Source organism: Anastrepha obliqua, chromosome 4 (genome assembly GCF_027943255.1).
Source record: "Anastrepha obliqua isolate idAnaObli1 chromosome 4, idAnaObli1_1.0, whole genome shotgun sequence".
NCBI classification, from domain to species: domain Eukaryota; kingdom Metazoa; phylum Arthropoda; class Insecta; order Diptera; family Tephritidae; genus Anastrepha; species Anastrepha obliqua.
Genome location: NC_072895.1, coordinates 91,892,816 through 91,915,654, shown reverse-complemented (window position 1 = coordinate 91,915,654; position 22,839 = coordinate 91,892,816). Strand labels below are relative to the sequence as shown.

Sequence of the window (22,839 nt, the reverse complement as noted above, 5' to 3'; positions counted from 1 at the left end):
TGTTATGAATGCAGTTAAATTTTTCCGCCAATTCACGACTGGTCTGGAAGAAAACGCCGAAATGTCGATTAGTCGCTGTTCTCAGGCTGTTGGCCTTTGTCCTTCGACTACATGGAAAATTTTCCGTAAGTATTTTAGCTTACGTGCCTATAAAATACAACTCGTGCAAGAATTGAAGTAAAATGACCATCGGCTGAGTCGCATTTTCGCTGATTGGGCTCATTTAGATTTATAAAAACAAAATTAGCTATAGAAAAACTTTAATTTAGTTGGTATCACAGTTGAGACGTGAGATTCGAGTAGATATTTTTTATTTTATTACATTTTTATAGGATCAAAGTTCAAATTCGAGTCAATCTAAAGCATATTCTGTTTTGTTCTGACAGCTGTCACAGTTAGATGACGTCTCTTTTAACAGCTCCTGAGCAAATTAACAATTTACCAACCTAAGTTCGATTCCACTCGAGAGCAAATGGAAATGTTCTGTAATCCGGGTGCATCCGTGAAGAAAATCTCCTTCCGTGATGCGGCCTTATATCTACAATAGTTAAGTTCCACTCCACGCTGTGAACAAGTCATGGTATGGTGTCGATTTTGGTCCAGTGGCATGATCGGCCTTTATAATGAATTCTCTTACGAAATAATCACATTTGATTTTGCATGAAAACTCGAACTTAAAAAACTCTGTCTACATGACAAATACATATTTTAACATCATCACAGGGCTTACTTCAATTGCTTTTATCAGTAGTTTGCATTTACACGCGTTTCCGATGGACTCTCACTTTTTATGGACGAAATCACTGGTCGGGTTTGCTCCAATTGGAAATTATTTCTTTTTCGTTCAATAAAAAGGCCCTTGCATTGAGGTTTTTAACCTCTTTACATGCGTGTAATAGAGTGTGATCATCCAAACAAAATTGTTTTGTAGGCATTAGAATCCTCTTAACAGTAAATCCACAGTCACTTCTGAAGTTGTCAAAGAGTCGTTTGGAGAGCTCAGCAGGTGCACGGGCGGACAAATAAATTTTAGTAGTTCAAATGTCTGTATATGTACATTTCTTTATTTGCATGTTATATATGTACATATGCACATGCATACGTATGTATGTATGTAAATATTACACAATACAATACTCAAATGCAGACTGCGCATAACGATGACGTTGTACCTTGTTTGCCGCAGGTAAACAACAACAAACAATAGGGAAGAGTGGCAGGCGGGTTAAAAAAGGAAGAAACGTCAAGAAAAAAAAAAAGAAATCAACAACAACAGCAACCAACTGTCTGCGCGCATATAAATCCGTGTCCAATTTGTATATTTGAACTAAAAATTCAAGTGCGGAAAGTGGAAATTGGTATGTAAACATAAATAAAGAAAAGAACAATAAGTTAAGGAAAAAAACCAAACAGGAAAAACTTAGCACAGCAGCAGCAGATTTGTTGCCATCAAAATGATTTGTTTTGTTTTTGCCTTGTTGTTTTCACCGATTTTCATAGCTGTTTGCTGTTTGGCCTTTAGTGTTCTTTAAATTATTGTAGTACCGATTGCTGAAGCTGTTGTTATACTCTGTATGGTTGAATTTTCTGCTCTCTGGCCTTTTTAGCTGCATACCTATATGCGAGTAAGGTCGTTTTGTTTTTCTTGTTCTTGTTATTGCCACTGCATGCCTGAGCATACGATGGGCGAACAACCATTACTCACTCCTTTGACTTCGTTCGATCGTTCGTTGCTTTGCCACCAACACACATTCAATTACTTCGAACCAGTCAGTCGCCAAGTACTGTTGCCTCGTACTCGTTCACTTATTTGTTGTTATTCTGACTTTGTAACTATGTTAGTTTTCTTAATGCATACTGTGTATTACTCCACCCGCCTTTACTAGTAGGCTACACCCGACGCCTACTCACGCATACATATGTAGATGTGTATGCATATAAATTCTGTTTGTTTTGCCTGACATGCTGTGCCGTTGATGGATTTACTGTTTGTTGGTGCGTAGAGCTAGTGATTTGTCGCTTTTGTTGTTGGTGCAGTATTTGTAATCACATTGCTGTCGTCCATTCCACAATTCCACACTTTTAATGTTGTTATGTATCACTGCTGCTTTGCACTCAACCTCTGCCCACTGTCTGTGTTTGCCTTCTCTGCCTTAACTAGTTTCATGACCTATCGTTAATTGGTTGGCGCGCGTTTGTTGCCACTTAAGGAGTGCGTAGGTGAAGATGCAGACAAAAAAAGCTAATAGGTGATTTGAGATTCACCATTTTTGTTTTTTTTTTTCAAAAGGGATGCGTTTTCCTATTTTTTTCTTCAAAATTTTCTTCAAAAATTTCAAAATGTAAAGCCCAGCAAAATTCTAGCAAGTGATAAATGTTTACATTATTGTGGTGGTATTTTTTCTTATGCATTCTTTATTAGCATAAACTCCCACTATAACTCATATTCGCTACCGATTTTTTACGCTTGTCGCAAATTGAAAAATATAAATTTTAATGCCTTGCATATAAGGAAATCGAAGGTGTTGCTGTTGGTGGCTCACCCTCGACATCGATAACTTTTTATTGCCATTGCTGCATGGCTAGAAAAATGTTATTTGTAATGTAATTTGCATTAAATTACTATAATTATTATTCAGTTACAGCAACATTGGAATGCTGTGGAGGAGTGTCGCGTTAATGTTATCGATAATTGTTCATGCAATTTATGAGTATCTCCTTTTAAAGTAACCAACATTAATTATACAAATGCAATATCTTTTTGAGATTTTAATTTTTCATACATATATTTTATTAGTCTATACTTTATGGCTGCGAAGCTTAGTTCGCTTCCAAAGCTATAGCACAAAAGTTACAGTCCTCCATCAACAAATGGATAATTAGTAAAGTATACTGGCCGAATACAGTAAGAAATGAAGAACTGCGGAGGCAAGCGGACGAGGAGCTCATATTACGGCTAAGGAAATGGAGATGGATAGGATATGCTGTGAGGAAACCACCACACAGCATTACGAGAATGGCCTTGAACTGGAATCCCTAAGAGAGCAGAGGCCGTGATCGGCCGAAAAATACCTGGTGAAGTTCTACCCGGAACGACTCAAACTCACCTGGCAGCTCTTTGGATGCTGTACACAAAATCGGATACGTTGAAGAATCCTTCTTTGCTCCTTCGAGGAGTGAAAGAGATATGTAAATTTTTGTTTCTTCGCCTCAGTAGACGCTTTTTATTCCTGTGTTCTGCTAGATTATGATTAAGTCAAAGAGAATCGTCATAAGTTAAAGAAAAAAAGTTAGAGAAAATTTTGAATTAATCCTCAAATAACTTTAAAATATTTATTTATTTTGATCTATTTTTGCCCGTATAAATATTTTAAAAATACCGCACCTCCTCACAAGCGAAAAACAAACACGTTCGCCGTACGCTCCTGAATCTAAAATATTTTCGCACGGCGATTCCGATTTTTATTTGATCGAACGTATTCGTCTCCTTTACAAATTTATCGTCATATCTTCGGCATTTATAGTCGTTGAATCTTAAAGTATGGTATGCCCTGTTTTCGTTTCGAAAATAATTTTTTTTTTGCAAAAATAAAGACTATTTCTTTATAAAAATTTTAGCCGATAAAATTTCGTTGCGATACAAGTTGGCTGTATATCTGGATGTTCTCGTGTTAATTCTTATCTAAAATGTGGTTCATCCGTTGTACATCAGAGGCAAATGAAGACCATTCTCTTACATCAACCTAGTAATTGGATCTTGCGTGGAGAACGGAATGCCTGTCGTCTCGGTCAATTCCAATTTGCTCCAATCGATCATATTGAAGTATGATCACACTCGAAGTTTATGAAATAATCCACATTTGACGAATGTAACCCAGTGATCTACAGCTACATTCTTCGTATAACCATCAGTACAAAAAAGATGGTGCAAAATTAAACATCCAATTTAGTTTTTGAATATTTTCAAGGACCCCCAGCGAAAAAAAAAACCAAAAAAAATTTTCAAAATTCAACGCAATTTTTGGGCCACTCGAATTTTTCCAAAAATGCTGATACATTTTTGTTTTTGGAAATATAAACAAAATTTTATTTAATTTTTTTAAATAAAATTGTTTATTGCATTTATTAGTATTTTTCAATAAAATGTTTTTTTTTCATTTTGTTTTAAATTTTTTATTTTTTTTCAATTTTTATTTCTTACTTTATTACAATGCTCAATAGATTTTTAAACTGATCGAATTAAATTACTTTTAAAAACTCGAATTTGTGTTATGTTTTTTTATTAATTTGTTTTATTGTATTTATTATTATTTTTCAATACATTTTTATTTTTTAATTTTTTTAATTTTAATTTTTATTTTTTAATTTTTTTAATTTTTATTTTTTCATTTTTTATTGTACAATGCGCAATAGTTTTTAAACTGCTTATTCGAATTTTTGTTTTAAATTCTGACTGAAAGGTTTGAAATTTTGATGTTATTTTTGGAATTCTTTAAAATTTGTATTAAAGTTTGAAGCTTTAAGTTACCTGGCTTTTGTTGTAATTCAAACTAATTTTTTGTAAAAAAAGAATTAAATTAAAAAAAATAAATAATTTATTCTGCTGCACCTCTTCTTCAGAAAAGAAACCTAACTAACCGGATCATAAATTCAACCTTTGAGAATAAACTTCGTTAATTCATTGCCGTTGGCTTTCGCCTAATCAAAAGGCAATGCGCCTAGGGCTAACAAATCATCACTACTCTAGTTTTATAGCATTTTTCAGACGATGCTAAGTTTTAAATCTTTATTTGTTCCAATTAAATTTAAATTATAATATATACCAGCGTCAACATTCGCTCCACTTATATTTTTTCAATATATTAAAATATTCTCAATTGTTTCCCATTCCACAACTATTATATTTTAATTCGCCAGTGGGCGTCAAGCGTGACTGGCTTTTTAAAATTCATATCAGCTACTCACAAGATAAATTACTGCCTTTACTGACAAGTTTTAAATTGCCGTATGATTAATGCAAGCGCTTAATGCTCACCTGTTGGTTGATTTGTTTAATAGGGAATGATTTATTGGCGAATTTATACGTTGCATATTCAGTTTTATGGAGATATCGACTAATTAAATATAACTGATTTTTGAATAATTAAATCGGTCTCCTTACCGCTGTAGATTTTACTGTAGTAGGTACAAAATGTTGCTGTCAACAATTTTGGTGGCAACGGCGGGAAAATCGTGTAGGTAGAGGGTTCTTTTAATGAACTGTGATTTTGAAGTATAAAAATTTTAATTTTTTTTATGTAGTTTTATATATGCAGTTTTTTTATAAGATACTTTATTTTTTATTTTTATTTAATTTGTTTTTTTTTAAGTTTAAAGTGATATTTTTTAATTTTTATATGATTTATTTTTATCTAATTTTTGTTTATTTTTATATTGTACAATTTTTTAATATTCATGAGACTTTTTTTATTTACATTTATTTTTTTATTTTTATTTATTTTTTTATTTTTAATATAAATGAAAGATTTTATTTTTAAGCGATTGTTTTTTACGTTTATTGAACTGATTTTTAATTTTTAAGTAATTTTTTTTTAATTTTTAGGGGATTTATTTTTATTTTTACGCAATTATTATATTTTTATTATTTTTATGTATTTTTTTGTAATTTTACGGAATTTGTGTAATATTTACGAGATTTTCATTTAATTCTTTTATTTTGAAGTGATTTTTTTATTTTTGGGTTATTGTTTTTCATTTTTAAGTGTTTTATTTTTAAATATTTCATTTTTTATTTAATTGCTTTTTTATGAGCATTTAAAAAAAAAATTTTTGTGTTTTGTTTTTGCTATTTTTATGAGCGTTTTTTAATATTTTTATTATTTTGATTTGACTGTTTTTGAATTGTGTTTTTGTTTTTAATTTTTCTTTGTTTTTATTTTTATGTACTGTTTTTATGTTTATTTGATTGTTTTTTACTTTTAAGTGATAATTTTTAGTTTTAACGCATGTAACTTTAACTTATGCAATTTTGTTAATATATTATTCTGTTTTTTATTTTTATTTAATTGTCTTTTATTTTCCAGTGATATTTTTGTATTTTTAGTTGATGGATTTTTTATATTTACATATATTTTTAATTCTGTATAATTTTTTATTTTTGTGCAATGTGTTTTTATGTTCATGTAATTATATCAATATTTATGAAAATTTATTTTTTATTTGCAAGTGATATTTTTTATTTTTAGGTGATATATTTTTATTTGTATGCATTTTTTTAATTCTGTAGAATATTTTTTATTTCTGTGCATTTTTTTTTTATTTTCTTGTAATTTTTCTAATATTTATGCGACTTTCTTTTTATTTGCAAGTGAAATTTTTTATTTTTAGGTGATTGTTTTTTATTTGTAAGTAATGCTTTTATTTCTATGTAATTTTGTTTTTTAATTTTTTTTATAGTTTTTTAGTTTTATATATATATTTTTTTTCTACGTATGTAATTTTGTTTTTTATTTTCATTTAATGGTTTTGTATTTTTAGGTGATATTTTTTTGATAATATTTTTTATTTGGAAGTAATTTTTTTATTTCTGCGTAATTTTGTTTTTTATTCTCATTTAATGGGTTTTTATTTTTAGGTGATATGTTTTTGTTATATTTTTTATTTGTAAGTATTTTTTTTTATTTCTATGTAATTTTGTTTTTGCTAATTTAATGTAAAACTTTGTTTCAGCTTTTCACAATTATTTTATATCAAATCGAGTAATTTTTGTGCCTTTTAATAAATGTCGGTTTTATTTTTATATTTTTTTGTTAATTTTGAATTTTTTTTTGTTTGTTAATTTTTAATTAATTTTTTTATTTATTTTTTGTATTTTTTTAATATTTTTTTTATTTTTCAGTGATTGTTAAGTAATTTTTTATATTCTTAAGTTGTTTTTTTGCGTATAAGTAAGTTTGTTTTATTTTTATTTAATTTTGTCTTTTATTTGTATAAATTTATTTTTTATTTCTATCCAGTTGTTTTATTTTTGTAATTTTTTTATTTTCATAAATTTTTTTTTATGCAATTTTCGTCAGTTTTTAAGCGTTCTGTGCTATATTTTTAAGTTGTATTTGCCACTTTGTTAGGTCATCATCAAATTATGCTGAACTGGCAGCTGCCCTATACCCTGCAGTTATTAATAAATATTTCCTTGAACAATTCGCACTTCTGCTTATTCAGTACTAAAGAGACTATCAAATTTTTTCACATTTTCCTGAATTCAACTTTCATTCTTTCGTTTTTTATGTGTTTTTTTATGGCATCTAACGAATTATCGCTTGTGGGTGTCGTAACTACTTCGCCTACTTCTGCCTTTCCTTTCCTGCCTTTCCACGCAGCCATGGCGAATACCTCTAAAAATATTTTACCTTCGCCTGGTTTTCCGCTTGCTCGGTATAGAGTTTCACCGCTTCTGTTCCCAGATAACTGATCGCGTGGCCATACAACTTTAGTAAAAGCTATTTTCGAATTCCTGAGGCGTCTAATGAAATGCCTACTCAAGTTGCATACACTTCACGACGTTTTCCACGCCAATGGAAGTTGCCATTGTCGTGGTATCTCTTAAATTCTTATTACACTTCCATTACTATTTATTATAAACCATCGAGGTTTAGTGTATGTGCATCTGCACCTGAGTGCGGCAGCATTCGTCTGCGACTTGAAATTATTCGATTTATTTGTGGAAAAATGTTGCAAGCAAATACATGTGGGAAACATTGCTGAGATACGTTGGAGTGCAACTGCGATCTAGCAAGAAGCAAAAAGTCAAGTGCAGTGCCAGCGCCAGTTTGATACAACTTTGGATTGCTTATCTTTGGCGCTGGGAGCTACATATGGCAGGGCGCATCGAATGATAGGTAAAGCGCGAGACGGTATGCAGCGAATTGGAATGCCAACCGATCGGGCACTTAGGCAGCAATAAAAATAAGAATAACAATAACAACAACAACATCAGCAATGCATACTATTATCAACAGCATCTCAACATCAGCATCAACATCATTGACAGTAATCAGCGTTGTCGCCACCAACACACCGCAGACGGTAATGAAGATACATAATTCAAATGATGCAGCACGACGTGCAGCAGCAGTGGAATGGAAGGCGAATCGATGGAGCGCCTCGGAAGTAAGATTGAAAGAACTGAATGCATAAATTGCGCGCACTGCTCACTTTGGCTGACGCCTGTGTGCGTGTGTATAGGGAGACAGACAGGCAATACTTCTTGAGTGTATGCGTTTGGAAGTTTGCTGAGCGGGCGTGCGGTCGAACGGTTGGTCGGCGGAGTTACTCGTGCTGCATGCCACACACGCATTCAACTATACAAGTAGATATTTAAACATACATACATGCATACACACATACATACATGCATACATATATACATACATACATACATACATACATACATACATACATATTCATACAAAAAGCAATGCCTGCCACCGCTTGACGAGGCAATGGAGTTATTTTCATACCGAATTTCTTCCACATGCTGCATATTGCTTGTATGTACAAGTGTACATGCCACACAAGCATGCCACTCGTTGTCTTTCAAAGCGAAATTGCAAGTCAAGCATACGCACAAACACAGCAAACGCAAAACCAAGGGGAAAGTTAAAGGAGAAAGAGCGTCAAGGGGATATGAAAAATTTTGCAATTTACAAGAGTATCAGTTGCAGCAGTGAAAAACAACAACAAAGGCAGCAATGAAATGTTGATTGCCTGTCTTTGCGGCTCAATGGCTCGTTGGCCGGCTAGTCAGCCTGTCAGCTAGCCAGTCAGCTCGACCAGCCAAAGCTGCTACAGCGGTTGCAATGTGTCGCTATGGCCGGCAACGACGCCAGCCCGACAGTTTAATATTACGAGCATTCGCCAATAGTCGTTGTTACGACGTTATTAAAATGCCAAGCCATAAAGGCTGCATGGTAACCACCAACAGCACCAGCAAAATAAATTTCTTGTAAAAAACACACAAAAAAAAATAAGAGGGAAAAAAAGCCAAAAGAGTTACAACACAATTAAAGCGGCAATAACAACATCAATGGGGCAGCGGTGGCAAATGACATCGCAAAGTGACACCAAAACCGACACAAACACTTGCTAATGTCAAAATACATTAAATAACTTCTTGGATGGGTTTGGCAGGAACTCTTGTTCTTGTAAATCAGGTTTTAATTGGCCATTCGCTGTTGATGATGGCTGATGGGTGATGGGTGAGGGGCGATGCGCTGTGCGCGACTTTATTGTGGGAAAAAGTATTTTCAAAGGAATTTCGAACGATGCACTAAATTTAATGGGAGATGGGGTCTTACATAGGTATGCACTTCTTCGGTCAAATGTCGTGTGAATTCAGTTTGTCAAAATGCGCAATGGGATTTAATTTTAAAAATTGATTGAATTCAATGCACGAAAATATTAAAGTAATGAGCAACTAAATCACTAAGAATCAAAACTGAAAGCAAAGTTAAAAAAACATAGTAATTAATTAATTATCGAATCGCCGGGTATGAAACCCCGAGTGACTGAAACCGTTTTTTTCAAAAGCTAACGCCGCTCAGCAGGCAATTGCAAACCTCCGAGTGTATTTCTGCCATGAAAAGGCTCCTCATAAAAAAACAATCTGCCGTTCGAACGAGGCATACAACTGCAGATCTCTCCATTTGTGGGAAAATATCAAGGCATATACCGTAAATTGGAGGAGAAATTCGGTGTCCATATCTGTGCCCATTGTCCATGTGAAGACCATTTTTTGAAGGCTGACAGCTTCTTGAATGAACCTTGTATGGCCAAAGAAAATTTTATTTTTACAAATGGATCAAAAAAAAAAAAAAAAATACTGAAAACAAAAATAAAAAGCCAATACATTTCTTTGACCATCAAACGGTCAAAATATTGTTGTTGGTCAAGTGCCACCACCTTTGATGAATGCGCCTTACAAGTAGCATAGCTATCACTGAAAATTCTAAAATTATGTAATTTGCATATTTTTGGATCGCAATGAATGGGTGAATAGATTTACTACATACTTTTATTTATATAAGTCAACATACTTGAAATTTTTGTATTTACAATTTTTGTAACGAGTCTAATATTTCTATTTTTTCTCATTGCAGGTAAGCGTTTACAATATTTACTATATTTTGGCGTTGTGCCCGGTAAGTGATTTAATGCGCGTAAAAAATACAAATTAAAAAAATTAAGAAAAAAGTAAAAAAAAAAATGTCGCCGATGGGGTCCTTTGAGTGGCATTTTTAATTTAGAGAACAAGGAAAAGTCACATCACCGGTCAAAGTACTGCAAAATCTAACAAAAGATCGCAGCCGATATTGCTTGGGTTTAAATTGTGCCAAATCAGTTGATACCACGCCATTCACAAGAACTAAAAGGTAGCACCCTATAAGAAGATTCATAATTTTTTGCAATATGGCGTCGTACGTCAATCATATTTGACGCTTGGGAACTAGACAACTGCAATATATAACTATCACTAAAGATAATATTTTTTATTTAGTAAAAAGGTTAAACAAAATCTAGAAAAAGTTAAAAAAAATAAAATAAAAAAATTAAGTAAAAAAAATACAATAAAAAGAATAAATTAAATATAAGAAAAATAAATAAAATGATATAAATAACAAAACAAAAAAAAAATAAACAAAAAATTAAAAAAAAAAATTAAAAAAAACTAAAAAAAAAAAATTAAAAAAAACTAAAAAACAAATAAAAAAAATTAATAAAAAAAAAGAAATTAATATATACATATATATAATTGGCGCGTACACCCTTTTTGGGTGGTGTGCGTCTTGATGTTCCACAAATAAAGGGACCTACTGTTTCAAGCCGACTCCGAACGGCAGATATTTTTATGAGGAGCTTTTTCATGGCAGAAATACACTCGGAGGTTTGCCATTGCCTGCCGAGGGGTGACCGCTATTAGAAAAATTTTTTCTTAATTTTGGTTTTTTCGCCGAGATTCGAATATACGTTCTCTCTGTGAATTACGAATGGTGGTCACGCACCAACCCATTCGGCTACGGCGGCCGCCAAAAAATAATAATAATATAGTAAAAAATAAGAAAAAAATTAAAAACTTAAAAAATAAACAGAATACATTAAAAAATAAGGAAGTTAAAAAAAATTAAAAAAATAAAAATTAATTAGAAGAAATGAATTTATCAAAAAAAAAAAAAATAATAATAATAAATTTATTAAAAAACAAACAATAAATTAAAAAAAGGAAAAAAAAATTATTAAAAAAGTAAAAAAAAGTAAATTAAAAAAAGAAAATATATTAAAAAAAAAAATAAAAAAAATTAAAAAAGAAATTAAAAAAAAAAATTAAAAATAAATTAGAAAAAAATTAAAAAGAAAAACAAGAAATTAAAACAAAAAATTAAAAAAAATAAAAACAAAAATAAATTAAAAAAAAAAATTAAAAAGAAATTAAAAAAAAAATTAAAAAGAAATTAAAAAAAAATTAAAAAGAAATTAAAAAAAAATTAAAAAGAAATTAAAAAAAATAATACAAAATATTAAACAATGGATGATTAATTTGCCACTTTGTATTAGTTTGGGAAAAAATTCGCCGCAGAAATTGTGAATGATTTTATAGTGCCGATACTATAACAGCTAATTACGTGGAAATTTGGTTTCTTCGATTCCGTTTAGGTATTTTTGATGTTAATGAAAATATCGATAAAATCACAGAAATAATTGAAGTTGACCGGCGTGTTAGTAGCGGTAGAATCGCCCAGTGCAACAATAATGGATTTTTTTCCCCAAACAATGCAATATGATTTTCCTGTAAAAAATGCTCATTTGCAACCAAACGCATGTTTTCAATATTTCCCGACCTTAGTCAAACAAACAACGTATCATTTTGTAAATGTCTAATCATAAGCAAAATTTCTAATACCTCTCCGTCTGTAGCCCTCACAGTTGATAAAACCTTTAACTTAAATGCCAAACGCTAGATGGACCACCCTGTAGATGCTTCCACAATTGTCGCAGAGGCTCTAATTGCTAAGCTTGCATATTTACAGAAGTTTTAGACTAATGCCATGTCTTGCTGTTGACTTCAAAGCCGCATCCTCTTTTGATTTCTCAACACAACTCGTTTGCCATTTACGAAGGTACTAAATATCCACAAAAGTTTAAGTCAATATTGATAACAATAGCCAATTTTCGAAAGATAAATATAAACAGAAATAAATATGTCAACTTAAAGCGTATTCGTGTGTAAAGAAAAGACAAAAGATATTTTACCGAAAATTATGCAAATATGTGGATGTATACAAAACCCAAAAAAAAAAACAAAAACAAAAAAATACACAGCCATAAAAATTATAGCCGTGTCAACAAAAGCGTGAAGCCACGCTGGTACAGCTTAGCAGACATTTGGGAGGCGTGTGTGCTAATCTAAACATTTTACATACATACTTACACACATTCATATATTCATAGGCACACGCAAATGTATTTACGAAAGTGCCGTTGATTGTTTGCTTGTGATGCAAATGGTGCCATAAGTCGCTCGCTGTTGTCTCGCCCTCCTTTTCCCCTCATTTTAATGTATGGATGTTTGTAATTTAATAAGCGGCTTAAAGCGCTTAACTTCTTTAATGCAAATAAACACAAAAGGACAACAGAGAATGAAAACGCGAAAAGCATGTTGTGTTGTTGCTTTTCTTTTATTGTTATTATTTTTTGTTTTGCATTTTTTCCTTTAGTATTTTTTTCTTCGTTTTTTTTTCTTTGTATTTTTTTCTTCTTTGTAATACTTTACTTATGTATTTGTATGGATTTAAGTAAGCGCGCATAACGCTCGTACAAAAACAAAACCCAAACAAAAGCTTGGGAAGACAAAATATTAATAAAGAAAACAACAACAAAGAAATCGCAAGAAATAAAAGCCGTAGAGCAATAAAACATTTCAAATTTAGCGTAAAATATAGTCTAAGCGCGCCGCGTCTGGAGCTTGCGACAAGATGTCTGTGGAATTATCGTCTTCCATATGCATGGACGGATTTGTGCGAGTGTGCGTTAAGCTTTGGTTTGGTGTGGCTTGGCGTTACTAGCGATGTTTTTCGTTTTTCTGGTTGGCGACGCTTTCTCGACTAATTTGTCTAAGTGACAAAATTTCAGTGACAGTCAGGGTTGTTAATATTAAGATTAATTTTCAATCTCAAAATTTCGGGATTATCAATTACGGGATCTCGAAAAAGTTCACTGAATCAAAACACAAATTTTTTCAACGTAAACAAATTATATAAACAAAGTTAGTTGGTTTGTACCAGTACCCACAAATATAATGGGTGTTTTTCTAAGAACCTGAGAACTTGAAATGATAATACAAAGCAGATATAGGGTGTTTTTTTTAGAGGTTAGGTTTTCAAGTTGGCACTACTTTTTTCGTAGATGGTCTTTTTGACAGCTGTCACTTGATTTATGCTCAGTTTGGTTTGCCATTTCATAATGAATAGACTTACACCTGAACAACGTTTGCAAATCGTGCAAATTTATTACGAAAATAATGGTTCGGCTCGCGCGACGCATCGCAAGAAAATTTTGTTCAGCGATGAAGCTCACTTTTGGTTGAATGGGTATGTCAATAAGCAAAATTGTCGCATTTGGAGTGAACATAATCCACAAGCCATTGGTGAGACGCCGTTACATCCTCAAAAAGTCACTGTTTGGTGTGCTCTATGGGCAGAGGGAATCATTGGTCCATATTTCTTTAAAAATGAAGCCGGCCATAATGTTACAGTCAATGGAGAGCGCTATAGAGCCATGATGAATGATTTTTTCATGCCTGAATTGGACGATGTTGATGTGGACGACCTTTGGTTCCAACAAGACGGCGCTACATGCCATACAGCCAACGCAACAATCGATTTATTGAAGGAAACTTTTGGTGAGCGCATTATCTCGCGCCGTGGACCTGTGGCGTGGCCTCCAAGATCGTGCGATATAACACCGCTGGACTATTTCTTGTGGGGCTATGTGAAGTCGCTTGTCTACGCAGATAAGCCCGAGACGATTGACGTCTTGGAAGAGAATATTCGGCGCGTTATTGCTGACATACGGCCCCAATTGCTGCAAAAAGTGGTCGAAAATTGGGCCTCTCGGCTGGAATTTATTCGAGCTAGCCGCGGCGGCCACTTGCCCGAAATCATTTTTAAAACATAATGGCAAACCCTTATCTTTATAATAAAGCTAAATTCTTGGCCATAACATTAAATTATATACGTTTTATTTCATCTTGAAAACCTAACCTCTAAAAAAAACACCCTTTAATTGTTGAAATAATTTTTGTTTTATTATAATCTGCTAAATTTTTTTATTTTTTGCTCTCTCTTTGTTCACTCCTCTCGGGAGCATAGCTCCTCGATAAGACTCTTCTATCGTAGACGGTTCTGTGCTGTTGTTTTTGCACCGTCCCACGAGATGTCGGCATCTGCTAGTTCGCGCAGCATTGACCTTCTCCAACTGTTTTTTGGTCGAGCGCGACCTCTGCTCCCTTGCGGGTTCCAGTCCATTGCCACTCTCGTGATGCTATCTGGTAGTTTTCTCAATGTGTGACCTATCCATCGCCATTTTCTGCGTTTGATTTGCCTAAGGATGGGTTCCTCGTTCGTTAATCTGCACAGTGCGTCGTTACTGATGGTGTTTCGCCAGAATATTCTGCAGATGATGCGGAGGCATTTGTTGATGAAGGATAGTAGCCTCTGAATGATGGTGTTAGAGACCATCTTCATCTGCTCCTCCATCTGCCGTGATGATGCAGCTGAGGTAGATAGTTTTTGCGGTCCTACAGGTATGCAAAATGCTTAGGGAACGTGGATGCAAGGGAGATATTAACATTTTCTCCGATAGTCAAGCTGCGATCAAGGCACTGACAACACCACGATGCAGATCCAAACTAATCAACTTCTGTAAGGAGGCGATTAAATCTATTGGGTGTGCAGGTCTCTGATCTGGGTTAGAGGACATAGGAACGTAGAGGCAAATGAAATTGAGGAATTCCCTGAGGAAGGGGATGATGATGAGCTGGCTGGATGAGAGGACTGAATTGGTTTCAGAGAACTCCTACCCGCTCATCGGCATCCACCTGATTGTCGCTAAAGAGGAATTGCACAACTTTTTTCCTAGGAAAGGGCTGTGTTATTTCGAAAACCCTTTGGCCCTAATACAATAGAAGGAGGAATCAGAAAGTCCTGGGGACTCCACGCTATTCCATTTACAAACTCGTAGCTGTGTTTTTACTGGTCATTGAACGATCGACAAACATGTGGAAAAGCTAAGTTTTTCATTTAACTGCCATTCCAGAAGCTGTACGGACTTTTCAAAAAGGGAGACTGTTGAACAGTTTCTCTGTAAATGTTCGAGTTCCACAACTAGACGATTAAGGTCACTGAGTGCTCGTTCCTTCGACAGCCTGGGCAGCACGCCAGCCTAAATCCCATCCATCCTCTCCATTAGATCAACATCTTTGGCTGGCTGTAGATATCTGCCTGTTGGAGGTCTCATAAGGGTATCAAAACTGCGCTTTACTCGTAATGCTACTTGGGGAGTGCCAGAGTCCTACTTCAACCATTTCACCTACCTACCTACCTAGCTTAGCAGAGATGCTGTGAGTTTAGCATTGAGAGTCGGCCATAATTGACGGGCGATTCTGCAGGTGTTTTCGGTATGCCATCTCTCGTTCGCTGCTCTTTACTTAAGGGTATGCCAAGGTCCTTGTCTGGGTACTCATCAGTCAACTTGGTGCCCAGTCTCGTTAGTTCATTGGCCCTACATTTAGTTACCCAAAATGTGACAATGGCCAGGAACCCATCAGCCATCTCGCTGATGTGCGGCATGGGTACCTTGGAGATTATCAACTGCTTTATGAGTGATTTTATCGCCGCCTGGCTATCAATGAAAATTTAAATAACATCTTGCGGTATTTTATTATTGCCTTGATCTAAGGAGAATATCCAGTCTACAAGCAAAGTTCTGTAGTGACATAGGAAGGCACTTTGGTAGGTTGATTACTGCAAAAGCCATAGGCAGCAAAGTTGATTAGAAGTGCAGAATCTTCTCTGTGTCCAGCTTTTATGAAGATCCAAGGACCCACGCCAGAATACTTGAATGCAAACCACTGCAGCTGTCCAACTGAAATCACAAAAATTGATTCAATTTTATCAACTGCGCCTGCTAGTTTAACAATCATCTTCCGTGACCTACGGTATCACTATGGTACTTATTTAGTACTTAGAATTTGATGCCCTTGTGTCGAAGTGTAGACTGTGCTGAAGTATTGATGCTTTTCGCTGGTTATGCTACTTCCTTCTTTTATACCAGAAACCACTTTCTTCACAGGTGTTATCTATCGCTATCGCGATTTTATTATGATTAACGGCTGATTTTATGGCTTATTTTCAACAAGATAGCGCTACCTGCCACACAGGCAACGAAACCATCAATCTTTTACGGGAAAAGTTTCCAGACCGTGTTATCTCTCGAAGAGGTGATAACAATTGGCCACCGAGATCTTGTGATTTAACACTTTGTGACTTTTTGCTTTGGGGCCAAGTGGAAGAGAAGGTCTACGCCAACAGTTCAGGGTTGATTCAAGACCTCAAAGATGGAGACTTGGAATTACTTCGAACTCTTCGAGCTGTATGGAAGATGAGGTTGAATCATCTTAGCATCTTCTCTTTAGCTGTTCTCTCTCGTGGGTATAAGATTTAGGCATCTTGGTTCTCACTTCTTTCCTACGCCGGGCCTTGATATAAAAAATCTGATGAACTTCATTAGCGGCATAAAGCCGCTAACATAAGCGCAAATGCGTCACCGTTCGTAATCCACAAATACTCAATCCTCTCCTCCTCCCCCATCTTCTCCTTTCATCCTATTTGCTTCCTTCACAATGCAATGATATCACAAAGAATGAATGAAAATTCTTCGTCCAAGTGGCTCCAACCACTTCAAGGGTAGTCGAGTCGGTAGAAATAATGGTCTGCTGCTAACATGGGTCCCGGGACACATGGGTATCGCGGGTAACGAGATCTGTGACTCTTTAGCCAGAATAAGCTCTGAAGCCAATTTTCTTGGCCCGGAGCCCGTTCTGCCACTCCCTTCTGCAGCCATCAAAGCCACGGTTAGCAAACGGGTTACTCTAATCCACAAGCGAACTTGGCAGGCTGAGAGAGGCTGCAGAAGGGCAAAACTGATGTTACCTGTCATGTCCGACCGACTGTCGCAGTTCCTTCTGACACCAAGCAGAAGGGACTGTAGGAGGCTGGTTGGACTGATGACGGGCCACTTTCTATGGGCAAAGCACATGGAAAGGGTGGGCATCTCAGACAGTGCACTTTGCCCAGAATATGGAGAGGAGTATGAGACGGCGGACCACTTTCTGTGCGTCTGTCGCGCCTTCGCTCGAATCAGACTTCAGGTTTTTGTCACTGATGTGTTAAGAAGCGACCACCTTGGCTCCTTGGCACCACAAGATCTACTCAGATTTCTTCGGAGATCGAGTAGATTTTAAGAAAATTAAAAAGGGAATCCGAGTGCAGTACAATGGATTTAATTGTGTCTGAGTGCTGTACTTGCTAGTCTGTCTGACAAAGAAAAAAAACAAAGTGGACCCGCTTTCTAGGCAACCATTATAACCAACCTAACTTAATGGCGGGTTAATCATTTCAATGAATATAAACACTTTAAATGTAACTCGTCTGCTATGTCTGTGGCCCAATAATTCTTAAGCGAGAAAGAAAATTCCTAAAAATATTCCTAAAACCCCCTTTTTCCAAATAAATAAGATCCTAAATAAGAATTATTTCTTGTTTCTTTGGATTCCAAATAGACATAAATGCATGTCGGTCATCTTCTTCCACTCCTTCTATGCCAACCCGAATATGTGATCGAGCGCCTTTCTCCAGAGCTCACGCGATCTTCCTCATGCGTGTCTATCACTGCCGGCAAAGTTATTTCCATTGATGTCATATTTATGCTCGACAATAATTTAGCTCTTCTGCTTTTTTACTCTTGACATTATTTGTTTCTGAACTCTTCATTGTCTTAAATTTTTTGTTTAAGGTTAAGCACCTGTGGTACATTCCCATTTATGTCTGTCACCTAGCACGAAATTTAGGTATTGTGTCACATATTTGCACATTCTTCAAAAATGAAGTATTTACTGTCGAATGCCGTTTGTTGTTGTATGTCTTTCACATTGTTTTCTGTTTTTTGCAACAGCTTGTTTTCTAAAACGTTCCTTGCGTCATTCATATCTTTGTCTCAAATGCATCAGCGAACTAAGTAATATTGCATTTGAAGAATTCTTCAGTTCAAATATTGTTTTTTTGATTGCTCTTCAATTCCACAAACAGTTTGCTACGATGTTTCGACAACTTTTTATTACTTCGCATTGTTCTTCCCCGCTTTGACCTTTTACTTCTTGCTTACCATTTGACCACATCTCTCTGATTTGCTGCCAGTGCTTTTGTCGCGCTGCCCCATTAGGTGCCTTTCTTTATGTTGCATCATTCCACAGTCATTTAGTGAGGCACCCCTACCGTCTCCTCGTCTCCTCAGCTGAATGCGTCTATTGTGCTGCAGCAGTTCAACTTCTTGGCTGACTGTCTGTGCTGCTTTGCGTGGTTCCTTGACTCTTTGCTGCTGTCTCATTTGATTTTTTTTCCTTTGACCAGCTTAGTAGTTCTTCTTACGCTCGCACTGTGTCCAATTGCTCAACTCGTTAACTGTTGCTCTCCAACCTTGCCGCGCGGGCACTTCCTTAGCGTCATCGCGCACATTCAACCAGCAACCACATTGTATGTAATTAACTTGGCATGATTGTTGGCTTGTTGTGATGCTGTCTGGCACCTCGCTCGCTCGTAAACGTTTTTCAAGCACCTTATTTTTTCTGCCCTACGTCCAAAGTGCTCCTCCTCTGCTATGCTTGTTTTCGTGTCTTTTGCTGTCTTCGGTGCGTTTTTTTCTTTTTATTTCGTTTTTTATTACTTTTTATTATTCTACCTTTTTGCCATTTTTACTCTTTTATTTTTAGAACGATTTTTTTTTTAATGTCTTGTTTCTCGACTTCACCTCTTGACTTGTTGTTGCTTGCCTGATTTTTGTCTGCTTGTATTGTTCGTTCGCTCGTTTGCCAACCTGCATTGTGTGTGTATTCCATACCGTCGGCTCATTCGTCTGTCCGCCTGTTGGCTGGTCTGTCTAATCGACTTCTTGACTGCCCAGTTACGCAGTGCACATATCCAATCATCTTCGTAAACTTATCTACCTGTTTTTGGTCTTCTTTCTTGAACATTTCTTTCACAGTCACAGTTTCCCAGATTGTTCTTGTGTTACTGTGACGTTCGAACTGGTTTTGGTTTGTTGGCTTATGGGACTGTAAGTGCGCCTTCTAAGCAGCCTTAACCTTATTTAATGATAATTAATGAATCAAACTTGTCGATAATGAAGTTTTTGGCCATAAACCTTCACTCCGTTCGCTCGCCAGCAGCCTTTCAGTGCTTGGTTTCTGCTATGCTGTGCGTTGGTATTCTGCGCACGCGCGCCCATCGCGCTGTCACGTTCTTCATTATCATCTACCAGTTGTCGATTTTAATGTGTGCAACAACAACAACAACAAATCAACAGTAACCAAACAACAAGCACGTTGTTATAAAATAATGTGAAAAATTATGATGGTGCGCCGATGATAATGAAACGTAGCCAGCCCGCGGTGTGAAGTTCTGCTCTTTCATAAACGCCCAATGCGCCTTCGTAGGCCATAACTATGCGTGAATTTATGTGCTAAGTCTTTATGAAAATACAAAAAAGAAACACACACACACAGTAACAACAACAATCAGCTATGAAGAGTTAACAAGCTGTGGCTTGTGCTTCGCAAGCGCAAGAAGCTTTAAAAAATAAGATAATTTGTAAGCCTTTCTTGTTGTTGCAAGCCATTTTCGCTTCGTATACCATTTGAGCGCTTAGAGGCGATTTATGGGTGATCGTTAGACATTTCAGTCGCTTACAATAGCATTGATTTGAAGAAAAAATTTATGTACTTAAAAACCAGCTTGAAATAATGCTAGTTGGCTATTTTATGATCCGGCCACTTTTAGCTTCTTCTTCTTCTCTTTCTTTTTCAACAACAATACTTCTCTTGCCATTGTCTCAAGTCAATAAGTCACGCGCCTAACGTAGCCTGCAGAGCGCAAATGCTGGCAATACAGTGACATTTCGATAAAACAAAGTAAAAGGAAAAATAAGAGGAAATTTGAAGCGAAGTCATTATACGAGTACCTGTGGAAATAGATTATTTATTTTTTATTTGTTTGTCCTTATAACATTTGCAACTTAAAACTTTGTAAATGCAATCCTGATTCATTATGTAGAGATTTTTTGGTAAGTTGAGATTTTTGATGAGAGAACTGTACATGTCAACTTGCTCAAAATTCGTTATGCAATGAACTTTAAGTGAACATTTCTCTGTGTAGACACTGAAAGAAAGACGAACGTCATGGAGTCGCATTGAGCTGAACCTAAAGGCGTTATTTACCATACCAAAATAAATCCTTAAAATAAAAAATATCAAAAAACGAAATATAAAAAAAAAGTAAAAATTAAATATAAAAAAATATAAAATAATACAAAAAATATATATGTATATTATATAAAAAAATAAACTAAAAAAATAAATTAAAATAAAAAATATATAAAGAATATAATAAAAAATAAAAATAAAAATAAAATATATAAAAAAACAATAATAATAATTAGAAGTTATAAAAATTATTGTAATAAGAAAATAATAAAAAATAATAAAAATTATAATAATAAAAAAATAATAAAAATTAAAAAAAAAAAAAAAATATTCACAGTGGATTCGAAGGTAACTGCAAAGCTGATGAGCTCGCAAGAGCTGGCCAGACAAATCTGGCCATCCTAAAATCTGAAACAGACAAAAACCCTTATAAGTCTTTCGAAACACGAACTAAGGCATATAATATCTCTTATCACCGGCCACTGCCTTTTGGGCACTCACGCACGTCGGCTCGGGGTTCCTCAAAACGACCTGTGCAGATACTGCGAGGACGAAGATGAGGAAGTATCGAGCGGACATTTGCTGTGCAGTTGTCCCGGTCTAGCCAGAAGTCGACTTGCTCTTCTAGGCTCTCCAACAATTGACAATCTTTCAGTACTCTCGAACCTGAAAATCGAATCTCTCATCAAATTCTCGAGACGAATTAATATCTTTGACCAAAATCTACAATAAAAATCTCGGTTAGGTGGGGAAATCATATAACTTAATGAGCTCTAGGGCAACACAACGGACCCAACTGGCGGTCTATGTGGCACTCCGATGCGGGGTCACCCTTAAACCAACCAACCAACCAACCAAAAAAAATATGCAAAATATGAAATATTTAATAAAAAATATATACATAAAAAGCAAAATAAAAAAATATTAAAAAAAATAAAATAAAAAAAATTAAAAAAAAGAAAAAAAATATATACAAAACTATAAAACGAATATAATGAGAAATGTAAAAAATATGAAAAGTAATATAAAATATATATTATAAAAAAATATACAAAAATATAAAACGAATATAATGAAAAATGTAAAACAAATATGAAAGGAAATATAAAATATATAAAAAAAATAATAATAATAAAAAATTATAAAAGTTAATAAGAAAATAATAAAAATAAAAATTAAAAAATAAAAATAGAAAATCGAATCTCTCATCAAATTCTCGAGACGAATTAATATCTTTGACCAAAATCTACAATAAAAATCTCGGTTAGGTGGGGAAATCATATAACTTAATGAGCTCTAGGGCAACACAACGGACCCAACTTGCGGTCTATGTGGCACTCCGATGCGGGGTCACCCTTAAACCAACCAACCAACCAACCAAAAAAAAATATGCAAAATATGAAATATTTAATAAAAAATATATACATAAAAAGCAAAATAAAAAAATATTAAAAAAAATAAAATAAAAAAAATTAAAAAAAAGAAAAAAAATATATACAAAACTATAAAACGAATATAATGAGAAATGTAAAAAATATGAAAAGTAATATAAAATATATATTATAAAAAAATATACAAAAATATAAAACGAATATAATGAAAAATGTAAAACAAATATGAAAGGAAATATAAAATATATAAAAATAATAATAATAATAAAAAATTATAAAAGTTAATAAGAAAATAATAAAAATAAAAATTAAAAAATAAAAATAGAAAACAAAACAAATAAAACCAACAAAATAAAAAAAAGTAAAACATAAAAAAAAATTGAATAAAAAACTAATAACATAAATTTATTATAAACTACTATAAATCCCTTCTTTTTGCTGTGTTTAATAAATAAAAACTGAGAAAGCAAAAATAATTGTATTTATTTATTATTTAACAATTTATTATATAACGATTACTTCTTACAAAAAAAAGAAAAGATAAATATAAATATAAATAAATAAAAAATAATAAGAAATAATTATAAAAAATAATTGTAAAAGTATTGACAAAAAAAAAATAATAACAAAAGTTAAATAAAAAATAAACTCAGAAATAAGATTGCAAAAAACATCGATAAAAAAGTGTTAATAAAAAAAGTAAATAAGGTAAGAGAAATAAAACAAGTAAAAAAATAAAAAAGGTAAGAAAAATAAAAAAACTAAAACAATAAAAAACAATTAAAAAAATAAAAAAGGTAAGAAAAATAAAAAAGTTAAAAAAATTAAAAAAATGAAAAAATAAAAAAAAAACGGCAAAAA

General features: G+C 33.9%; 1 protein-coding gene across 1 annotated transcript in view; it reads left to right on the top strand.

Moving 5' to 3' along the window:
* LOC129245955 (uncharacterized) overlaps nt 1–10,568 on the top strand; it is a 54,990-nt gene extending 44,422 nt beyond the window's left edge. Inside the window, exon 3 of the mRNA XM_054884413.1 lies at nt 10,158–10,568. Within this exon, the coding sequence (XP_054740388.1) occupies nt 10,158–10,207 (50 nt within the window). The 3' untranslated portion in view covers nt 10,208–10,568. The remainder of the gene's footprint in view (nt 1–10,157) is intronic.
* The last annotated feature ends 12,271 nt before the right edge of the window (nt 10,569–22,839 follow it).